The following is a 20,113-nucleotide window of genomic DNA, read 5'->3' as shown; positions in this document are numbered from 1 at the left end:
GAGCCATTGAAATCTTTATAACATAATTTCAAAAGTGGACAGAATTTTAGTGTGCATGTCTCATGTACATATACATGTCATGATTTAGATCATGACAGTATATCTTTGACTAAAAGGTGTGCTTTCATGACCTTTAATTAGCCAGTCCCTGCCTTAGTATGAAACTAAGCATGGTTTAGGAATCTTAATCATGTCGCTCCCCCACTGTGGTGCCTCTAAAGCTTTCTTCTGCAGAGTGTGACTGTCAGGTGACAGTCTGTCTGCCATTCTGACCCAATCCACCTCTAGGGAAGGAGACTGTTCAAAACATGGTGTTTGTCTCCCTGAATTATCAGTTACTTAATGGTGTCAGGTTATCAAGCTTGTCTCTTTCAAAATTCAAATTGTTTTGAACTAGAAAGTAAGGTTTAACTCCCTTGTTGGCTGGGGAGCGATGCTGAGATATGGTCTCACACTATAGCCTGGGCTAGTCTAGAACTCACTTTGCAGCCCTGGACGCCCTTCACTTTACAGCAGTTTTCCTGTCTCAGCCTCTGAGTGTCAGGCTCACAGGCACGAACTCTGAGTTAAAGCATGGGGCTTCAAGTTTTGTAGCTAAGGCTATAATGGCCATTTTCTTCAATGTCAGTACTCGTGGAGTGGAAAAAAAATCTACCACAGTAACTGACAAATTAAAGCCAAGGTGTTCCTTAAGGAACGCCTTGCAGTCTGGTTCAGTGTTTTGACTTTAGCTTGTTCTCAATGCCCTGTATTCTCTCAGCAAACTAACTCTCCCATCTTTAAGAGAGCCCCCCCCCCCATTCTCCCAACATGATGTGTACACATCAAACCTTCTTCACATATGTTTTCTGTCTCTTCCGTTGATCTGTAAGCTGTTAGAAGATGGGATTTGGGTGACAGTCTCGGATACGTGACATGCGTTGGAAAAGTCTCTTTTTCTGTGAAGCTGTTTTCAAGGAGCAGTGACCCAACTCCTGTAGGCTTCCACAGTAACAAAGCTTCAGAGACTTGGGAGGGTGGGTCTGAAATGACAGGGCTCATGGAGGAACTCTGATTGGCTGGGTGGCAGTAGTAGAGGCAGCACGGGAAGTAGAAAAAAAGAGTCAAGGCTCCCCCTCTCACCCACCTCGGGAGAGTATGAAAACTTTTACACCTAAAGCCAGCTTTATTGTCTTTTCTTGTATTTTGAAACACTGCATGCATTATTGCCCTGCATCTGTTAAATAACTTGGCATGTTTTCAACATTAAAGATATACTTCCATCTAATTGACAATAAGATGTTTTGTTCAGCATTGAGTTAACGAGTGGTCCCACAGTAAACTCTTAATCTCAAAGATGCAAAAGCAAAGACAGGTGCTGATTTGATTAGCCTGTGGATGGTTAATGAAGGAGTTTGTAGTTGCTAAGCATTTTGAGATTTTTTTTTCATTTGTTTATTGGACCTGCCTATAACATACTTTAAGAACCCGTGTTCGGGTTCCTCTGGGCTCAGAGCCAGTGTTCTCTGTCTTTGGCCTGTTTGTACATTGTCTTCCTTCATATCTGGGCCAGGAAGGAAGTATATGTTGCCTATATTTCTGTCTCTGTTAACTTTAGCTCTTGAGAATACTAGGACATATGTCACTCTGTGAGAAACTGAGTTACTTCATTCATTTATCCATCCTAGTCTGTGTTAATGTATGTGGTGCCAGGATCATGCGCAGGATCACGCCCCACAAGAGCTCTCAGTGAGCTGAAGCCCAGCTCCAGGGCATCTGGAATCTTAAAAAGACAAATAGAGCGCAAAAGGGCGGTGTTTGTTGTCACTTGAAAATTATATGAAAGGAACGATTTCATTTCAGGTTTAATTAATGCTCAGATATATTACAAAGACTGTGCAATGCAAACATGCATAATGCTTCACATATATTTTTAGAATGCTGTGTACTCCAGAAATCGAGGAATCCATAATGAGGATGTTACTCTGTTGCCAAAGGCTAAGATATCAATTAATTACTTCACCAATAGCAGTCATTAATGAGAAGTTAACTCATATGCTTTAATGTGTAAAGATAAAGTTGGAGGACTGGGAATACAGTTCTGTGGTAGGACACTTGCCTAGAAAGCTCAAGGCCCTGGGTTTATCAAAACTAGAAGCAAGGGAAATACAAGATCAAAGGAAAGTTTCAAGTGAAGATTGTGCCAACCTCAGTCGCATAGGTGAATTTTGACTTAGGAAATATTCTTGGTGTTAGCAGGCCTTCCCTCACAACTTGAATGCCATGCTCTTCATATGCACACATTTCGGTCACTGCTTATCAGGAAATTCAGTCATATGTCTTTGTCCAGCTGAGACCACTATAACCAAAGAAGGGTGAATGGAAAATGATCTAATGAGAGTGTCACTTCTCAGACTTGATGGGCTGCTTTAATCAACTGAGCGTGCCGCTAAAATGCGGCTTCTGGCTCTGCAGGTGCAATGTGGGCCTGAGGTTCTAAGTTTCTAATCCAGTACTCAGCCAGTACAGTCCACTGACCTATGGGCAAATGACAATTGACCCTTTATAGAACAGAGATTACCAAACCTGCCCTCTCCATCTATTCTCAATTCTAAGATTTGTTCTGCCTGTGTTGTATCGTTTGCTAAGGCATACAGTTTCTTGTTTAGGTTAGAAGCTATCTTTTTCTCGCTAATGACCATTATTTAAAATAGAATAGTAGCCAAGCAGTTCACCACACCTTTAATCCCAGCACTCTGGAGGCAGAGGCAGGTGGATCTCTGAATTTGAGGCCAGCCTGGTCTACAGAGTGAATGCTAAGTCAGCCAGGGCTACAGAGAGAAACCCTACCTCCCAAAAAAAAATTTAAAAAGTAGAAAATAAAAAATAAATTAAAAAATGGAGCCAAATATGGTGGTGTAGACATCGCTAATCTCAGGTCTCAGAAAGCTGAGACTGGGGATATTGGTGGTGTGAGGCCATGTATCAAAGAAAAGAGAAGAAAAGAGTAAAAGTAAGCATAAATAGTGTTGATTGTACCATGAGGCAGTGGGGGAAAGTTATCTTTAGCCTGCACTGGACTCTACAGGGTTGGTCCTGAGTCTTCCTTCACAGATTTCTAAGTTGAATTATTAGCAGTGATAGCCTCCTGTGTAACAGTGAGCTTGCAATGGACTTCTAGAAACAGCAGAGGTCAGTTAATTTTGGAATCAATGCATGCTGCAGGGACTGTCTTTCTAAGTGCATCCTCCACAACTCAGTGCAGGCCGGTGGTGTCACTTCCACAGATGCTGAGGGTGACACTGGGGGCCACGGCAGGCCTCTGCAGGTTGTTCAAGACTCAGACATGATTTTCAAGTGTCCAGGGTGACTTGAGTGTTCCATACACACCCGGCCTCACTATGTAGTACTGGAAGGCCTTGCAGAGCCAGTGGCTGAATGCAGAGTGCTACTGTGAGTGCTTCCCTTTTGTTTAAAGTGACAGTTTCTCTCTGTTCTGCCTTAGCAACAGGAACAAGATCCTACCAACCTGTACATTTCTAACCTGCCACTGTCCATGGATGAGCAAGAACTTGAAAATATGCTCAAACCCTTTGGACAAGTTATTTCTACAAGGGTCCTACGTGATTCCAGTGGTACCAGCCGTGGTGTTGGCTTTGCCAGGTGAGTAGGCTGCTTCTCTCCTTATTAACTATAGTAGGTCTGCTATGTCACTCTAGAAAAAGGAAAAAAAATAAAAACCAAAAGACTGGAACGAGAATGCTTGAGGCAGAGTTATAGGAGCCTTTTGTACTGTGGACTTAAATTGCACATGACATTACACATAAGCTTTTTCCGAATCTTGAAATATTTTAGACTCCACAAACCAAGTACACTAGTGGCTTGTTTCTGGAACGATCACAAGAACTGTGGCCCTGGACATAGGGTTCTGACAGTTTGATTCATCACTTCAAGATGCTTGTAACTTCTCACAAATAAACAGTCTCCTAAGGTTCATAGATATATCAGTATCTTTTGCTCAGATAGAAATTTGATTCATTATAACTATTTAGTTAGGTTTTTAAGATAAATATTTCTAACATTCAGGAAAGAAAAAGGATATTACCTAACCATGTCATCAACTTAGCAGTTGTTAACAGTTTATAATTCTTCAGGTTTGGTTTTCTAATGACTGTTCTAGGTATAACTGAAGCGCCCCCACTCCTCCTATGGAATCCCTATCCTTTTCTTCCTAGAAAGAACACTGTAGTGGCTAAGTTGGTTTCTAGAGAATTAAATTAAACTGAATGAGCTTTTGATTTGTGGCAGAGTTTTAATCCTAAAGCCCCTACACAAAAGCTGATTTTACAGTGAATTATTTAAGAAGTTTTAGCAGTGGGCACTGACAGATAATATCAGCAAGCGTTAAATTATTAGCTGATTTTTGGAGGGAAAATGCTGACATTTACTTAACTATACAAATCACAGTCACATCTTCATGCAAAATTGTGATTTCAGCAAAGCATTCATTACTAAGGGACCTTCTTGTCACCTCACCATTAAGTCACAAAGGCAAGGGCTGCAACAAGGTTCTGTTGGCTTTTAGTCACTTGTTCTGTTGGGCCACACAGCCTGGAGGAAAACCCAAACACTTTCCCAGCAATATTAGTAGCACATACTCATTACTTCATTGGTGAAAAGGCACCAGTCGAGACATTGGAGGTCCAGCCACACCATCCTTCCAAGGTACTCTTCTGTATGCAGTTAAGTGTGACATTCTTAAGAGTCCCGTGGAACTGTGTTGTTTTTTAAACCCCTCTTGCTGCCAGTTAAAACTAAAGTGTGGCTGAGAGGACCAGAGTATGGTGAATTTTGAGTAGGTGATTGATGTTTCCACTGAAGAAAAGCAAGTCAAAGTAATGACGTCCCCAGAAGTACTTCTCAGATGTATTTAGTCACCTGTAGATGTAAAATCAATTGAAAAGTGAGGCCTCAGCCCTTAATTCTTCCTTCAGAGTCAAGATGACAAAATATGTAACTAAGTTCACTAATTTAATTTTAAACCTCGAGGGAAAGATAAAAACATACAAGGTGCATCCTCTGGTTGACAGCAGCCAATCATTACAACTCTTTAATCTTGTCATTTTGTAAGTTCATAAAGGAAGGACCACCTTTAAAACAAAATTTCTAAACTGTTGTTTTTTAATGCAAGTCATGACTAAGTATTGTGAATTAATTCTTAAATTTCTTAACAATTAGAAAATCCTAGTCAGAAGTGATTGTGATGAAACACTCTGCAGAGAATTTACTCTGTCTTTTAGAATTCGGGACATGCTCTGGAATCAGTTGTTTATGGTAGAAATGCCAGAGCAATGGTTCAAAAAAGAATAATTCCTCCTCCTCCTCTTTATCTTATTCATGGTTTTCTGCTAGGTTCATTTGTATCCTAAACCTAAAGCTATAGTTATAAAAGTCTCTTTGGGCTATGGGTGTACATGAGTGTACAGTTTGTGAATGTCTTATTTTCATATGACTAGGATGGAATCAACGGAAAAATGCGAAGCTGTAATTGGTCATTTTAATGGAAAATTCATCAAGACCCCACCAGGAGTTTCTGGTATGCTGTTTTCCTGCAGTTGTTGTTTTTCCTACAGTTTCCTACAGTATGTAACTTTAGCACATGATGGCTCTTAAGACCAAAATCCTCTCGCTTTACTCTTGAAAAGGAGCTTGTTTGTATTAGCAAATAAGATTTTTTTGTTTCTGACAAGACTAGTTGGCTTGGCGAGCAAATGGAAGAAAATCCACAGATAACGTTCTAGTTTCATTTGTATTGCTGTGATTAAAAATACCCTATAGAAAGCAACCAGAAACGGGTTTATTTTAGCTCAATATTCCAGGTTACACTTTGTCACTATGGGAAAGTGGAGGTGGCAAGAAATTGCATCACACCCACAGTTGAGAATGGGGAGAGGATGAATGGATTCATGCCCACTTGTTGGTGCTTGACTTCATTTCCCTCTTCTTCTATAGTTTTGAACCCCTTGTCTAGTGAATGGTGTTACCCACAGTGGACGTGGCTCTTCCATATCAGTTAACTTGAGACAGAGTACCCCAGACATGCCCATAGTCATTGGGCTTTGTCCCAGGAGATTGTAGGTTGTGTCAAGTTAACAAAACTTATCACAATTAAAAAACAAAAAGTTGCGACTGTAGCTGTAATAGAAGTGTTTTTAATCACGGAATTTAGTGAGTAGGAGTGTAAACTACTTTATGCCAAGATATTTTTCAGAAGAACATATCCATTTGTGTTTGAAATCATCTTGGACGTTAGTTATCTCAAAGTGAAGTAGGGTGGTCTTACTTTCCATCACTCCTCAGTTCTCTGCAGTGTAGTATCTTCTACCATGTAGCTTAAATTCGGGCAGGCATTCTGTTTACAAGGGCAACTGTACCAAAATAGCACAAACGGTAGATTAGTGTCTCAGACTCCTGGGGGCCAGATGGCCAAGCTAAAGGAATACAAGGTTGGTTCCTTCTGAGCACTGGGAGGGAAGGGTCTGTTCTAGGCATCTCCTTGGCCACCCTCTTCCCATGTCTCTTGTCTTCACCTTCCCACTGTGTCTTTTCTTTTAGGAGAATGCTAGCCGTGGTGGTTAATGGCCCACCCTAGTGATATCTTCTTTACTTTGAACCTTAAGTTCCTGTCTATAATGGGTCACATCACAGGGTGCTGAGGGTAAGGGCTCTAGCATGTCCTTCTTAAAGGGAGGGAGAAGAAGATGAAAACATAGTTCACTTGCTCATGACTGACATCTTCTGCTCCATATCACCATTGACTCAGTCACTCCCGCTCCCCCACCCCATGAGTTTGCTGGTTCTGTATCACATTTCTGACTAACATTTCTGATAGATTTCAATCTTGAGCATCCAGTCCATTTTTCTGGTCTCAGTCATTCATCTCTTCTTAGCTTTCTCTTGAGTCTCTATAGGTTCACTGTCTCCAAAACTAGACTCCTTGCCCTCAATGTCGATAATCTTGCCTTCTTTACCTCAGTAGAATCAGACACCCAAATCAGAAACCCAGCACTGGATTCCCCTGGCCACCTCTGTCCTTCCTCTACCTTATTCAGATAATCACTCAAGTGCCTGATTTTTCTTCCTAAGTATTTCTGCCCCCTCCCTTCATGCCTGCTATCACTGCCCGGTGTGTCTCTTGTCTCCCATTAAAGCAGCCTGCCATTGGCTTGTCCTGTCTGGCCTGACCTTCCTCATTTTGCTTCCTAAATATCCAGAGAACTTCAGACAAAATGCACATGTCTGTTCACTCGGCTGTCACGCCCATCACCACTGAAGAGAAGATCCAGGGTTCCCAGAATGACACTGAAGGCTGTGTAACTAGAGCCCTTACCCCTTAGTGCTACCCTCCAGTTCTACCTTTTGGCCTGTGTCCTCAGTAATGACTCACAAGTAGAGCCCTAATATATGTCATGACTACCTGTGTTCTCTCTTGTGGCTCCTATACCTTGATCTTGTTGCTTCCTGTTAAAATAGAAGTGTTCTCCTTACCTCCCTAGACTGTTGAGAGTCTGTCTTCTCCCTGTGGGACCTACTCTGACCCAGCTGGGTTACATTCATTCTGCCTGGGGAACCTCAAAAGGGTTCACACTGCCATCATTACAGTGATTATGTTCATACGTGTCAGTCCCACTGTACAGGAAGCTCCTAGAAACACTTCTCGTCTCTTTATGTTCATGCTTTGCAGTGATTAAGTTATACTAAGCAACAACCAGTGTTCATTAGCTTGGAATAAATTTTGCTTTGTCATAGCACCAAGGCAACACTGGCACCTTACAGGGTAGAATGTGGGGAAGACTGACGTGCCTTCTGGTTTACAAGGAGTCCCCAGCAAGCGATGTCTCAGAATTAAGAAACCACCTCACCTTGCTTGAAAGACAGGTACTGATGCTGTTCCAGTAGGAAAAGTGAGAGGTTCCTGCTTCTTTGTTACATCCTAACCCCCAGTGTACTCTCAGACTTCTTGCTCGGCAGGCCTAAGACATCTGCTTTCTGCTTCTGGGTCTGGAGTAGCAAGTCTGTGGCAGCTGCTAAGTCAGTCTCTGTTCAGCATCATTGTCTGTTTCTGCATACCCATGACCTACAGATCTACTCTTGCTTGTGTGGAAGTCTGGAGAGGGGTCTTTTCATGGTGTTTCTCCAGCCTCCTGCTCACTAGTATCTTCAATAAATCAGCTGCATCAGCAAGAATTAGCCCAAATGCTTCTGTGGGTAACAGTCAGGTCCTTGAGCTCACCCTGAACCATGGTGGCCTCTGTAGTAAACAAACATGCAGGAACCCAGTAGAGGAGAACATGCCATTGGCCAAATGCATCTTCTCCCCCACAGTCTGTTCAGCACATTTCATATACAAAAAGGGGATTGCAGTAGTAAATAGATCTGTGAATTAAACCTGGGTAACATAAAAGATTAGTCAGGCTCCCCCTCTAAATGGCAAGAGCACACACATACCCTAGCTTGCCACACAGAACAGAGCCAGAAAGCACAGAAGTATGCTGAAGTTAGATTCATTCCGCCCTGGAGTCCCCAGATCAGGCAGCTGCTCTTAGGCTGTTCATGGGTAATGGTATTGGGTATTATTCTCCCAGAGCTCCCAGGTGCCATCTTTAACTGGATGACTGATGAAGATGATTAGAAAGTCATTTGAATTTTCTGTACCCAGTTCTGTTTTGTTTCATAAAGGAACTAATTTGTCTAGAACCTCAGGCCACACTTGGTCTTGTAACATTAAAACCTGACAGCACATCACTTTCAAAGCTGCTACTGAAGATGAAGTGCTCCTAGGCACACATTTGGAACTTAAAATCTACGTCCTGCAAGGACAATACCTTTAGAGAAACTTAGTCTAGTGGAAGGGCTTCCTGAGTGGGTGAGTGGGTGGGTGGGTTGGCTGGTTGGTTGGTTGGTTGGTTGGTTGGTTGGTTGGTTGGTTGTTTTTTCCATCAACAACACTTGGATGAAAGAAATGAATGTTTTAACCTCAAACTAGTAGAAACCTGCCCTGTGAGTTTAGCACAGTGCCAGTTTGAGTACCGTCTGCAAACTCAGAACACCAGCCACACACACACACACACACACACACACACACACACACACACACACACACAGCTTTCTTCCCTTCTGAGGACTGGTCTCCACCAACTGGTGACCTCTTTTGGTTTATTCTTCATGCAACAGCAAGATTGGTTGAAAAAGGAAAAGAATCCAGGGCCATTGTATCAGCCCTAGATAAAATCTGCCAGCTCCTCTGTAAAACAGACCTCACACTTATCACAGACTGGGTGAACAGTTCCCTTTGTTCTTTAAAGGACTTTGTGGTTCTGTCCTTAAATTGTTTCCTTTGAAGTGGGTTTGCAGACCGCCGGCCACACCCATTCAAGAAACCCCCCCCCTGGTTTCCAAACCACATGTGGATGATTGTAGGAGCCTGGGGAACACTGGTCAGCTGGTAGAGAAGAGTTTCCTCCAAGTTGTACCAAGGGACAAATGAATACAAGAGACATAAGTCTCATCTACACTGCAGGCCTGGCTGCAGAGGCCTAGCTTTGCAGCTGAGGCTGTATTTCCATCCAGTGTTTCATGCTACTTCATTTCTGAACCCTTGATGATTTCCCTGTGTAATAATCTGGGTTCGGGACTAGGTTGCAAGTTGTTTGTGGGCAGGAGCATTTGTGTTTGTTTTTTTGTTTGTTTGTTTGTTTGTTTGTTTTTTACTTTTGTACACCACCCGATACCTGCAGGACTCACTGAGTGCTTTCTCTGAGCTTTTGTCATGTCATCCTCATCCCAATACTCAGAGCTGCTTGGAGGCCTCTGACATATAAATTAAGTTGACCTGCCTCTAGGCTTAGTGTAGGATTTGGAAACACACTTTTGCAGTAAACTCAACCTTTTGCCAAAACAAGTCCCTAGCACACGTTGGAACCCATGAGGAATCTGAATAGTTTTCTGCTTCTCTAGACTTGGTACGTTCATACATACTGAAAAGAGCTTTGAATGCTAGCTAGTGCTGTCTCAGAGATAGCTTTCTCTTCATCTGGGGAAAGTTTGAGTTTATCGATCAGATTGGGTAGAAAGTAAAATGATGGGGTGAGCAGGTTACGTTGAGTGTGCCTTCCTGAATGGTTAGAGCCTGCAGGCTCCTTGCTAGATAGACATAACATCTCATAAACACAACCAGAGGATGGCTTATTTGACAATGCATTGTTTAGGTAGCATAAGCAGAATTACCCAGTATGGTTCCTGTCAGAGTACTTGGATTCTTGCACAGTTGGCAGTTTGCCTGTGACACCGGAGCCAAGTTCAGAAAACAAAGGCACATAAGCTAGAATCGCATCCTGATACAACTTTTGTCCTGGTGTGCTAGAGTCCTCAAATGATCTGCTGCTGGCCCTCAGTCATTGACAGAACCAGTTAGTATCCAAGTCACAAACATTCTCCCCAGTAAAAAGGAAAAACTAAAAGAAATGTAGTCAAGCCCCCAAAGATAAGTTTTAGAAATAAAAGGAACAGTGTAGTCATCTTAGCTGTAACACATGTATACCAGCTTCTAGAAGGCTAAATGCAGGAGATCAAAATGGGCATGGTGGTGCATGCCTTTGAGGCAGAGGCAGGTGGATCTCTGATTTCAAGACCATTTAAGCCTACATAGTAAGTTTCAGGCCCTGTCTCCAAAAAAAGAAAAAGTCATGATTGAATATTTAGTTCTGTGTTATCTATCATCCTGCCAGCCTGTGTTTTTATATTAAAGTGACATCAGGATTCCCCATGCCAGCTGTGCCCACCGTAGCTGGGGCTCTGACATAGAACAGAACATGTTCATAGCTCTATAAAAAATCTGAGGCATCACATTATATAAGTTATATATAGGAACATTATTATTAAATATTGTCTTCTGTTTTCTAAATGCTTTTTAACACACCGTTTTATGTCTACTGTACCATATTTTAAGGAGGCATCATGTTTTCTCTTATAGCGTTTTTAAATTGCTTATAAGTCCTTTTCTTCCATCTTCCCTGCCCATTATCTCTTAAAAATACTGGGGTATTGTCTTTGGATTTACCTTGGTTTTGAGTGCTTGAAGGTTTAAACTAGGTTAGATTGCCTAGGAAGTCTAGGGGTAAAAGAACCTTGGAGAATTCCATGGAGTTTTTTTAATTGTTAATACTGATTGATAAAAATCCTATTCTGGAGAAAGACCATGGTAGTGGTTTTCTACCTAAGGGAGCATTGGAAACAGGCTGGGAAATTTCCCTTGTGTAGAGCCGGTGGCCAAATAGGAACTGTGCTCTAGGCACAAACAATGGTCATGCTCAGAATTTTGGAAATTGTCTCAAAATGTTCCTGTACTATCTTCCTAAGAGTAGGCATGTTGAAGAATATTTTTAATGGAATTTGCTGGAAAACTGGAGCAGTGAATACCCCTGCCACCTTCCTGTCACCTTATACTCCTCTTCAAGGATGGCAGTATATCTGGACCGCCCATCGCTCTGGACCTCTGCAGTACTTTGAATAAGTCCATGTGTATAAAGGAAGAGTGGCTTTGTTAGTGGTGCATTTTATGTGACCAGGGTGGGAGTTGCACATGTATATACACCCACCATTGTTTACATTGTGTTGGTTGGCATCACTCAGCCGTGTCTCACACAGCAGGTTCATCTCGGGTTGGAGTGAACTGTGGGTTGACTGCACTGGGTGCAGCCAGTGGTCAGTCTGCTCTCCATCTGCTGTTGTGTCCTCTGACTCATCAGCCTGAATCTGCACTCAGCAAGACTTAAAGCCCATCTTTACTCACACTTCATAGCTCTGCAGATAGAGATAGCACTAGGGCATTGTCCAGTACCAGAATACAAAAGGGCTAAATATGAGGGAACTTTTCAAAGAATTTTATTGCTTATTTAAACATGAATTTTTCTTAGATATACTTTGTGTAAAAAGAAAAATTTGAAACCTCTGGGACAAAATACACTTAAGTCCTTCATGCTTACAGACTACATACATCAATTTCACCAACCCCAGATGGAAAATATTCAAGAAAATTCTTCACATGTGCTGAACATTGTCATTAATCCCTAAACAGTCGAGTGTTACTGTTTATATAGCATTTATATCATCATAGGAGGTAATTAATCCAGAGCTGTATACAGGAGGCATGTAAAGGCTCTCTGCAGACCCGGTTTCATATAAGGGACTTGAGCAGTATGCCTTGGGTAACTGCAGTGTGTCCTGGAGCCAGTCCCAGTGGGTATCACAGAGTAAACTGCCTCAGGATTATGGGATGCTCTGGTAGCATTAGAATGCCATTACCATTCCTAAGGAGGTGCTTCCTCCCTCCCACTGCTACAAGATCACAGCAGCATTAGGATGGTACAGTCTTAACTGTGGAAGTGCTCCTTCTCCCACTGCTCAGGAGCATGGGTTCAAGTGCTCACCTTGGAGTTGCCCTTATGAAGCATTGCTGTCATGTTGGGATGATTGGGAATGACCCCCAGAGCAAGGGCTTCCTGTGAAACATACCTGAGAGACACTGTAGAGGAGGGAGGTCTTACTTTGACTCATTTGGAAAGGTTTCGATCCATTGTGTGTAACTTGTGAGAGGATAGACTCATCATAGTGCTGAGGCATGGTAAAGGGAAGCTGTTCACCTCATGCTGGCCAGGAACCAGGGAGGAAGGCAGGCATAGGTTAGGGACAAGGAATGCCTTTGCAGGACACACTTCCATTGGCTGTTCTCCAGCTAATCCCACCTCCTCTTTACCAAGTCCCAATGACACCATCAGATCAATCCATTGATAGTCAGCACCCTCATTATCCAGTCATTTTCCAAAAAGTCCATTGAGAACCTGGCTGCACTGAGAACTGAACCTTCAACACACAGGCATCAGTGGGACACTCATGAGACACAGCTGCCCTCAGACCCATGTGCAAAAATACTCCCTACAATAAGGGGGAGTTAGTTCTTTTAATTTAACAAAGGTGCTAGTGAGATGGCTTAGCAGGTAAAGGTACCTGCCACCGATGCTAATGATCTGAGCTCAATCCCTGAAACCCACATGGTGGAAGGAGAGAACCAACTCACACAGCCCACTGTCCCCCACACAAATTCACACACAAATTAATGCTACAACTACCCACATGGCTGTGTCTTCTTTCACATGTGCTCGGTGCCAAACCCCACTTGGGATGAGCTAGTTTGCAAGGAAGCTGTCCCAAACTGTGCACAGCCCACATCATCCCTGCAAAGAAAAGCTTTACCAAGTTCTGCCTCTAAAGAACAGTACATGGAGAAATTGTGTTAAAGCCCAAGTATCTCAGGTAGAATACGTGGGCGTTACAGGAGCCTTCTAAAAGACATTTGCCAGTAAATTTACTCCGACGCCAGCTTGAATGGATCTTTATTCTAGAAGCTCATTAAATCTCTCATAATCAAATCCTGTGACAGCAGGCAGTCCACACAAACTGCTGAGCCACCAGTCTCCTGAGAAATCACCTTAATCAAAAGTGAGAAAAGCTGTAACTTTACAAAGCCTGAAAACCCCCATTGTCACAGTCCTAGTAGCAGTAGATGACACCAAACTGTTGTAAGCACTGTGTTAATTAGAACCACCCCTGAAAAAAAAAGTATTTCGCCTCCATTCCACAGATTATGAAAACAGAGACATCAGATGGCTTGTAGGCCTTAGCTAGTACATTTCAAACCTTAGAGGGCTAACCTGGTCCTAGTACCCAAAACACTGTACAGTACAACCACCAGTATAGAGCTGTTGGTTACACTGCAGAAACTATGTGTGACCCATTTTCTTTTCTTCTCTTTTCTTCTCTTCTCTTTTCTTTTCAAGATTTATTTATTTACTTTGTGTGAGTACACTGTAGCTGTTTTCAGACACACCAGAAGAGGGCATCATGTCCCATTACAGATGTTTGTGAGCCACCATGTTGCTGAGAATTGAACTCATGGCCTCTGGAAGAGCAGCCTGTGCTCTTAACCTCTGAGCCATCTCTCCAGCCCGTGACCCATTTTCAAATAAACACTGTGTAGCCACTAAACAGATCGGTCTATGGTCAGGTAGGAAAGACCCACAATATGAAAGGTAGAAGGGGACAGACTTACCATTGCAAGTAGTAAAAATGAGTGCATCTGCATAGACTGAGAAAAAAAATCACAGACACAGAAGAGTAAAGTGTTTGTGCTGTGTGGGGGTCCTGCTCTGTCTTAGGGTTCTAGAGCCTGTGGTGAGCTGAGAAATGAGGTGAGAAAGCATTCCAGTTAAGATTCAAAAACCCAAGAGGAATGAGGCTAACACAAATACGTTGCCAGTATCACTTTCCTTACACTGTGTAAGAGAAAAAAGTGATTGGGGCCATCAGATCCCACGACAGCAGCCCTGGGAAGAGCATCTGGAGGAAGGTGCCACAGCCGTGCCCCTTAGTGGGCTAGAAGCAGGGCACAGCAGGAAGCAGTGTGCACAGGAGTGGTGGGCAGTCATGAATGGAGGCACAGGATGAATGTCTTAGAAGCCTAGCCCAGGCAGTTCCTGATGAATTCTTAGCTGAGGTATATTTTTAACTTGTAATAATTACATTCTTTTATTTTTAATAGGAAGTCATATTTATTACACTGATCATTAAAATAAAAAAAACACTGTATGTACACATGGTTGGCTGTAACACATTTTGTGTGGTCCCACATTCATAAGGAATGCTGAGAGTGCCCATCAGGGTTTGTGATTGATCTGTATCTCACAAGCTAGTGTGGCTAAGGTTGTGAAATCATTCTGAACTTTACAGGTCGTTGTAGGAAGTAAGGAGTTCTGACTTTGCATAGGAAGCAATTTTTTTTTTTTCCTGTATCCATTTTATGTCTTGGAACTGTAAGCACATAGAGGCTAGAAATACAGTCATCAACTTTAGATCTGTTTGGGCATGTGCGTATCACGTGTCTGCAACACAGATGTTGTAGTATGTTGTCCTCAGCAGCATGGTGAAGAAGTTCTTTGTGAAATTGCTTTTCCTCTTCCCTGTATTTCTCACTAGATGTTCTGGTTAGGGTTTCTATTAATGTGACACCATGACCAAAAGCAGCTTGGGGAAGACAGGCTTGATTTCTTCTTACAACTCTCTGTATCACTGAGGGAAGTCAAGGCAGGAACAGCAGCAGAGGTCACAGAGGGGTGCTGCTTACCTCCTTTGCTTTCAGTAAGGCTAGGTACCTCTCCTATTAAGGCTGGACAAGGCAAACCAGTCCAAGGACAAGGGTCTCAAAAGCAGGCAAGAGCTTCAGAAACAGCCCCAATTTCCTCTGTTAGGAGTTCTACAAAAACACTAAGCTACACAACTATAACATATATACAGAATTCTTGCTCAGTCTGCTTTTCTACACCATCCAGGACCTCAGGCCCAGGGGTGGCACTGTCCCTCCTCTCCCATGAGCTGGCCCCTCCCGTACCAGTCATCAGTCAAGAAAATACTCATTGGCTTGTCAGGCCAATCTGATGGAAGAGTTTTCTCAATTATACCCCCTCTAAAGTGACTCCAGCTTGTCAAGTTGACAAAAAGCTAACTGTGAACACTAGACTTTTCTCCTTGTTACCTGTAAAAGCATCTACACAGTTTTCCACATCATAAACTGCTCAGGTCGTTTCCTCATACCTCACTGCATTCAGCAATACTTGAACAGCATAGCCAATAACGTCCATGCAACGAACACCATGATTACACCTTTAGGTCAAGACAAATATTTTTAGAACCTGCTCTGTTCTCAGTCGTGTTCTCATAGCAGAGTAGAGATGATCTAGTAACTTCCTCTCAATACAGATGACCAGATTACATGATGTCTCAGTGGTAGTAGCCATGTGGCGTCAGCTACTCTCTGAATTCTGAGAGCACACGGGAGACATGTATAGCTGCTGTAAAGTAGAGCAGTAAAATGTTGATTGTGTTTTCTAAAACCAGGGGTCAGATTTTCTGGGAAAACTCCACTCTCCCTGCCCCCCCTTTTTTACAATGTATAGGTTTTTTAAAAATTTAAAATATTAAAAGCAGTTAAATGCAGCTGAAATAGATGGGGAAAGCTCTACAGTAAAAGTGGTTCCTGCAGCTGTTGGGAACTTGCATTTCTCTCAGGCACTGAAGAGTGCTGATTAGTATGAATAGCACAGGCCTTCATAGCCTGGGTTTTGGAAGCTGATAAAATACAAGATGGAGATTGCAGCGAGGCATTATGGGTATAGCCACCCCTGCTCTAAGTAGAGAGTGCCAGCATCACACAGGCAGGCATGTGTAAAGAGCCTCTTGCTCCAGCTCTGTTGAGACACTGGAAAAACCAATAGTCCCATTACCTTAGATGGCTCTCAAGCGGTGCCAGGAAATATGAGATCAGTGTCTATCTGGGGTACTGCCTGGGGCCCTTAGCAGTATTCAAGGTAGTCATCAGAATTTGGAAGGTGCATGTTCCTGTTGGTCCAATGCGTAAGAAAATAGCTTTCCTGAGTTAAGTGATGAGAGATTGTGACCTGAGAAATTACACAAAATGGCAGAGCTTACCCTTGGGAAAGCCAGTTGGTTCAGGGTAGTTATTTATATATTTATATGTTTTGCTCATGTGGAATGCATAAAAAACAATGTATCAGGGGTTAGGTTGATGGCTCTGTCAATACACTTTTTGACCCATAAGCCTAAGGACCTGAGTTTGTATTCTTAGCACCCACGTAAGAAGCAGGCCGTGGGCAAGCATGCACCTGGAGTTCCAGCACCAGACACACGGATTGAGGATCGCTGGGGTTAAAAGAAAAAAGGTGGAGGTTGATAGAGGAAGAAGATACCAAGCATCACCATGTCGGCTTGCATATATATGTGAACAACACACGCACAGAAGCCATCAGAACTCTGCCATTACCCTTTGGCACACCAATGTGAAGATTACTTACTATTCAAGGGGCTATAAGATGGCTTAGCAGTGTAGAGCATTCAGAGCTCTTACAGATTTCCCAGAATGTATGTTGACTAACTCAGAACTGCTTGTAACTCAAGCTCCAGGGGATCCGGGGATGGAGACACCTCTGATCCCTACCCTCCATGGGCACATGCACTCATCTGAACATATACGTGCATATAATTAAAAATAAAAAGAATTGTAATTCTGGAAAAATGATCATGTTAAAGATTGTTACATACTAATTCTGTAGAATTCATCCAGCCAAATTTAGCTATTGCTCAGTATTTCTGGTACTTCTGACATGTCATTGGTGCCTCATTTTCTCCTTACTGAAAGACAATAGGCTGTCTGAAGGGTCTGTGCCGTAGAATAAGCTGACCTCACACAGGAACTCCTGGCTCTTTAGCCTGGAACCTGTGCTTTGGGCTTCCAGAGGCAAGCAAAGGACCTGCACTGTGGTCTGGTATGGAAACACCAGAAAGGCTGATGAAGCAAGACTGCCCATTCTGTAACAGGCTTACACACATGTAAACAAAATAGAAAAAATCTGGCCCACATCTTGTTCTCCCACCCAAAAAAAAAAATCTAACCAAACTCATTCAAGGGTTTCACAGTGCCAAGAGAACTGTTAGTTCCAGTGAATTAAACCCTATGTTACCAGGAACACCAGGAAATTCCCTAACTTTGTGTGAGTTGATTTTCCTAAGGCAGGTGGGTGGTCTTGGTAGTGAACAAGGCATGAAGAGTTTGTAAGCGTCGGCTCTTTCTTACCAGTGCCCCCAGGTCAGTGGATAGTGTCAGGAACTAATGTCAGCTGTTCTTGCATCTGTACTTTTTCAATGGAGCATTCTTATTAAAGCACACTTGTCTACACGGTCTTCTATCCTACTGATGAGTAAACAGGCTTTCACAAGAGTGGGCACATCCTCATTTACATAGCACACAAGCCCTGAGGAAAATCTGATTTATAGACTACTACACAACCTGCTCCTGTGGACCTAGCACATAGTAGACACTGAGTTAGGTAGAGCGAAGAGAATTCTGAAAGAAGAAATCTGTTAGGACTTTTACTGTGTCCCATGGGATACTTAGCACGTGATTTTGCTGAAACAGGAAGCTTGCAACTGTCTGAAAGACACACCGCCACGTCTAATGGCTTGCAGTTCTTTAGGAGTCTGCCTGAAGTGAACGCTGCCAGTGTGCACACTGCTTTAGCTACTTACTGTTTGCTTTTAGAGAGGGGAGAAAAAAAATCTTAATGATAGCACAAAATAATGTAGGAAATAGAATTCATTTGGGAAAAAGCCAGCTTCTCTCAGTCTGTTCGTTTCAGGTTAGGTGGTGTATTTATAAGCACGACATCACTCTCTGGACCCTCACCTCCACACCATACAGTTGTTGTCACTTGAGATTTCTTTCTGACAGGGCAGAATCTAGTTGAATAAACTTACTCAGGAACCATGTTGCCCCAAGGTAGGGCATTGGTTGTTGAGCGCATGTTGGGGCTCTTGCTGAGTAGCCAGAAATGAATTTTAGAATGAGTCCTGCCTGGTTGCCTTTTTTCTGGGGGAGAATTTTATGCTAATGAAAGAAGTTTGCCTTCCTGATAACCCGTGTAAACCCAAAGGTAGTTTTGCTAAAGGCTCTGGTAGCATCTTCTCCTCACTGTGAACATGGACACAGTTTCAGCTAGCTCCTCACCCTGAGGGATCACATAAAAGTAACTCATACAGCCTGGAATAATAGCACTAGGCTGAGAACAGTGGACCTTGCCTGTCCCAGATGACCTTGATTTGTCCTTTGTCATCAACTGGGGTATTTTCTACCACCTTGGCCCTTTCTATTCATGGTCACAAGCTTGCTCACAAAGGGTCCTTGGATGGGTGGTTTTAGTATTGGGGCTTAAGTACTCATTTTTACTGCCTAGAACTTAAGGGACACATCAGATGTGATCAGTCTGTCCTCTCAAAAGGGTGAGTCTTTTATCTGCAGCTTTTGGCTGCGTACCACATTCTCAGCCCTGGTTCCCTTCTGTCACATGATGGTCCGGTTAGAGTTAACAGGACTGTAAGTAACTATTACAGAGTTGTCCTGCTCTGTTGCTCTGCCACGTCATTATATTTACCTCTTGCAGTTATTAGAAAGGTAGAATTTCCCAAAAGGGATCACCTTATTTTGATTGGACAAGTGGTATAGTTCAGTTACATAGGAGAATGTTGGCCTCCGCCCATTCATCTCCACCATACTCCATTTGCATTAAACAGGATTCCTTATTTATGAATGCCTGGAGTAGAAGACTTAGAATCAGAAAGTAAACAAGAAGGTATTTTTATCAGACACTTAGCAGGTTTTTATTAACTCCTCCTTTTTTTCTTTCTTTCTTTCTTTCTTTTTTTTTTTTTTTTTTTTTTTTTTTTTTGTACTGTAATAAAATACCCGAAGTGCCATTATAAACAAGAAGTTTATTTAGGTCATAGTTCAGGAGGTTGAAGGGTCTGGTGTATCTTAACTCTAGTGAGGATTATGTGGCAGTCAGGAAAAGGTACTTAAAAGACAAAGCCAGAAAGCTCTTCAGTGGCTTTGCTCACTTTGGGGAAAACTTGAGATCTCATGAGAACCACCCTTGATGCTTCTGGGGGCGTAGCCCCAGTGGCCTAAGGTCCTCCTGCCAAGCTATGTCCTGTAATATTGCCACAACTAGGGACTAAATTCAAACGAGAGGAAGATAAATTCTGTCGACACCATAGGGCATCCACTAGAAGTGTTTGACATCTGGAGCATCCCAGGGACAGAGGCAGAGTTCTAGACCCTAGGGAGAGATAGCAGCTCCTGGTGTGCTGTGTTTTTTGGCAGAGAAGTGGTAAGAGACACGATGGCTTGCACCCTGTCATTAGTGGGTGGATCATAGTGATATAAAATAAGAGATGAATTAGGATAATAAGAGGCAAAGGAGAAGGGAGTAAATTTTCCACAAGTAATGTTTTTCTCTTCATGGTTATTTAACTTTGAAAGAGAACTTGAAAGGAATAATCATGGTTCTTCAGGAGACAAAGGACTGAGTGCAGGAGCCAGACAGGAGGGTGTGAGAACCTTTATTACATTAACTAGAAACATATAGGGAAACACACAACTTCTAGGAACATG

General features: G+C 42.7%; 1 protein-coding gene across 4 annotated transcripts in view; it reads left to right on the top strand.

The window, feature by feature from the left end:
• Window positions 1-20,113, top strand: part of Rbms1 (RNA binding motif single stranded interacting protein 1) — a 205,330-nt gene that overhangs the window by 173,460 nt on the left and 11,757 nt on the right. For all 4 annotated transcript variants that reach the window (XM_034494257.2, XM_034494260.2, XM_034494261.2 and 1 more), the window contains exons 5-6: window positions 3,485-3,642; window positions 5,496-5,575. In XM_034494257.2, coding sequence (XP_034350148.1) covers window positions 3,485-3,642; window positions 5,496-5,575 — 238 coding nt within the window. The remainder of the gene's footprint in view (window positions 1-3,484; window positions 3,643-5,495; window positions 5,576-20,113) is intronic.

This window comes from Arvicanthis niloticus, chromosome 2 (assembly GCF_011762505.2).
Source record: "Arvicanthis niloticus isolate mArvNil1 chromosome 2, mArvNil1.pat.X, whole genome shotgun sequence".
Lineage (NCBI taxonomy): Eukaryota > Metazoa > Chordata > Mammalia > Rodentia > Muridae > Arvicanthis > Arvicanthis niloticus.
This window is presented reverse-complemented; position numbering and strand designations above follow the sequence as displayed.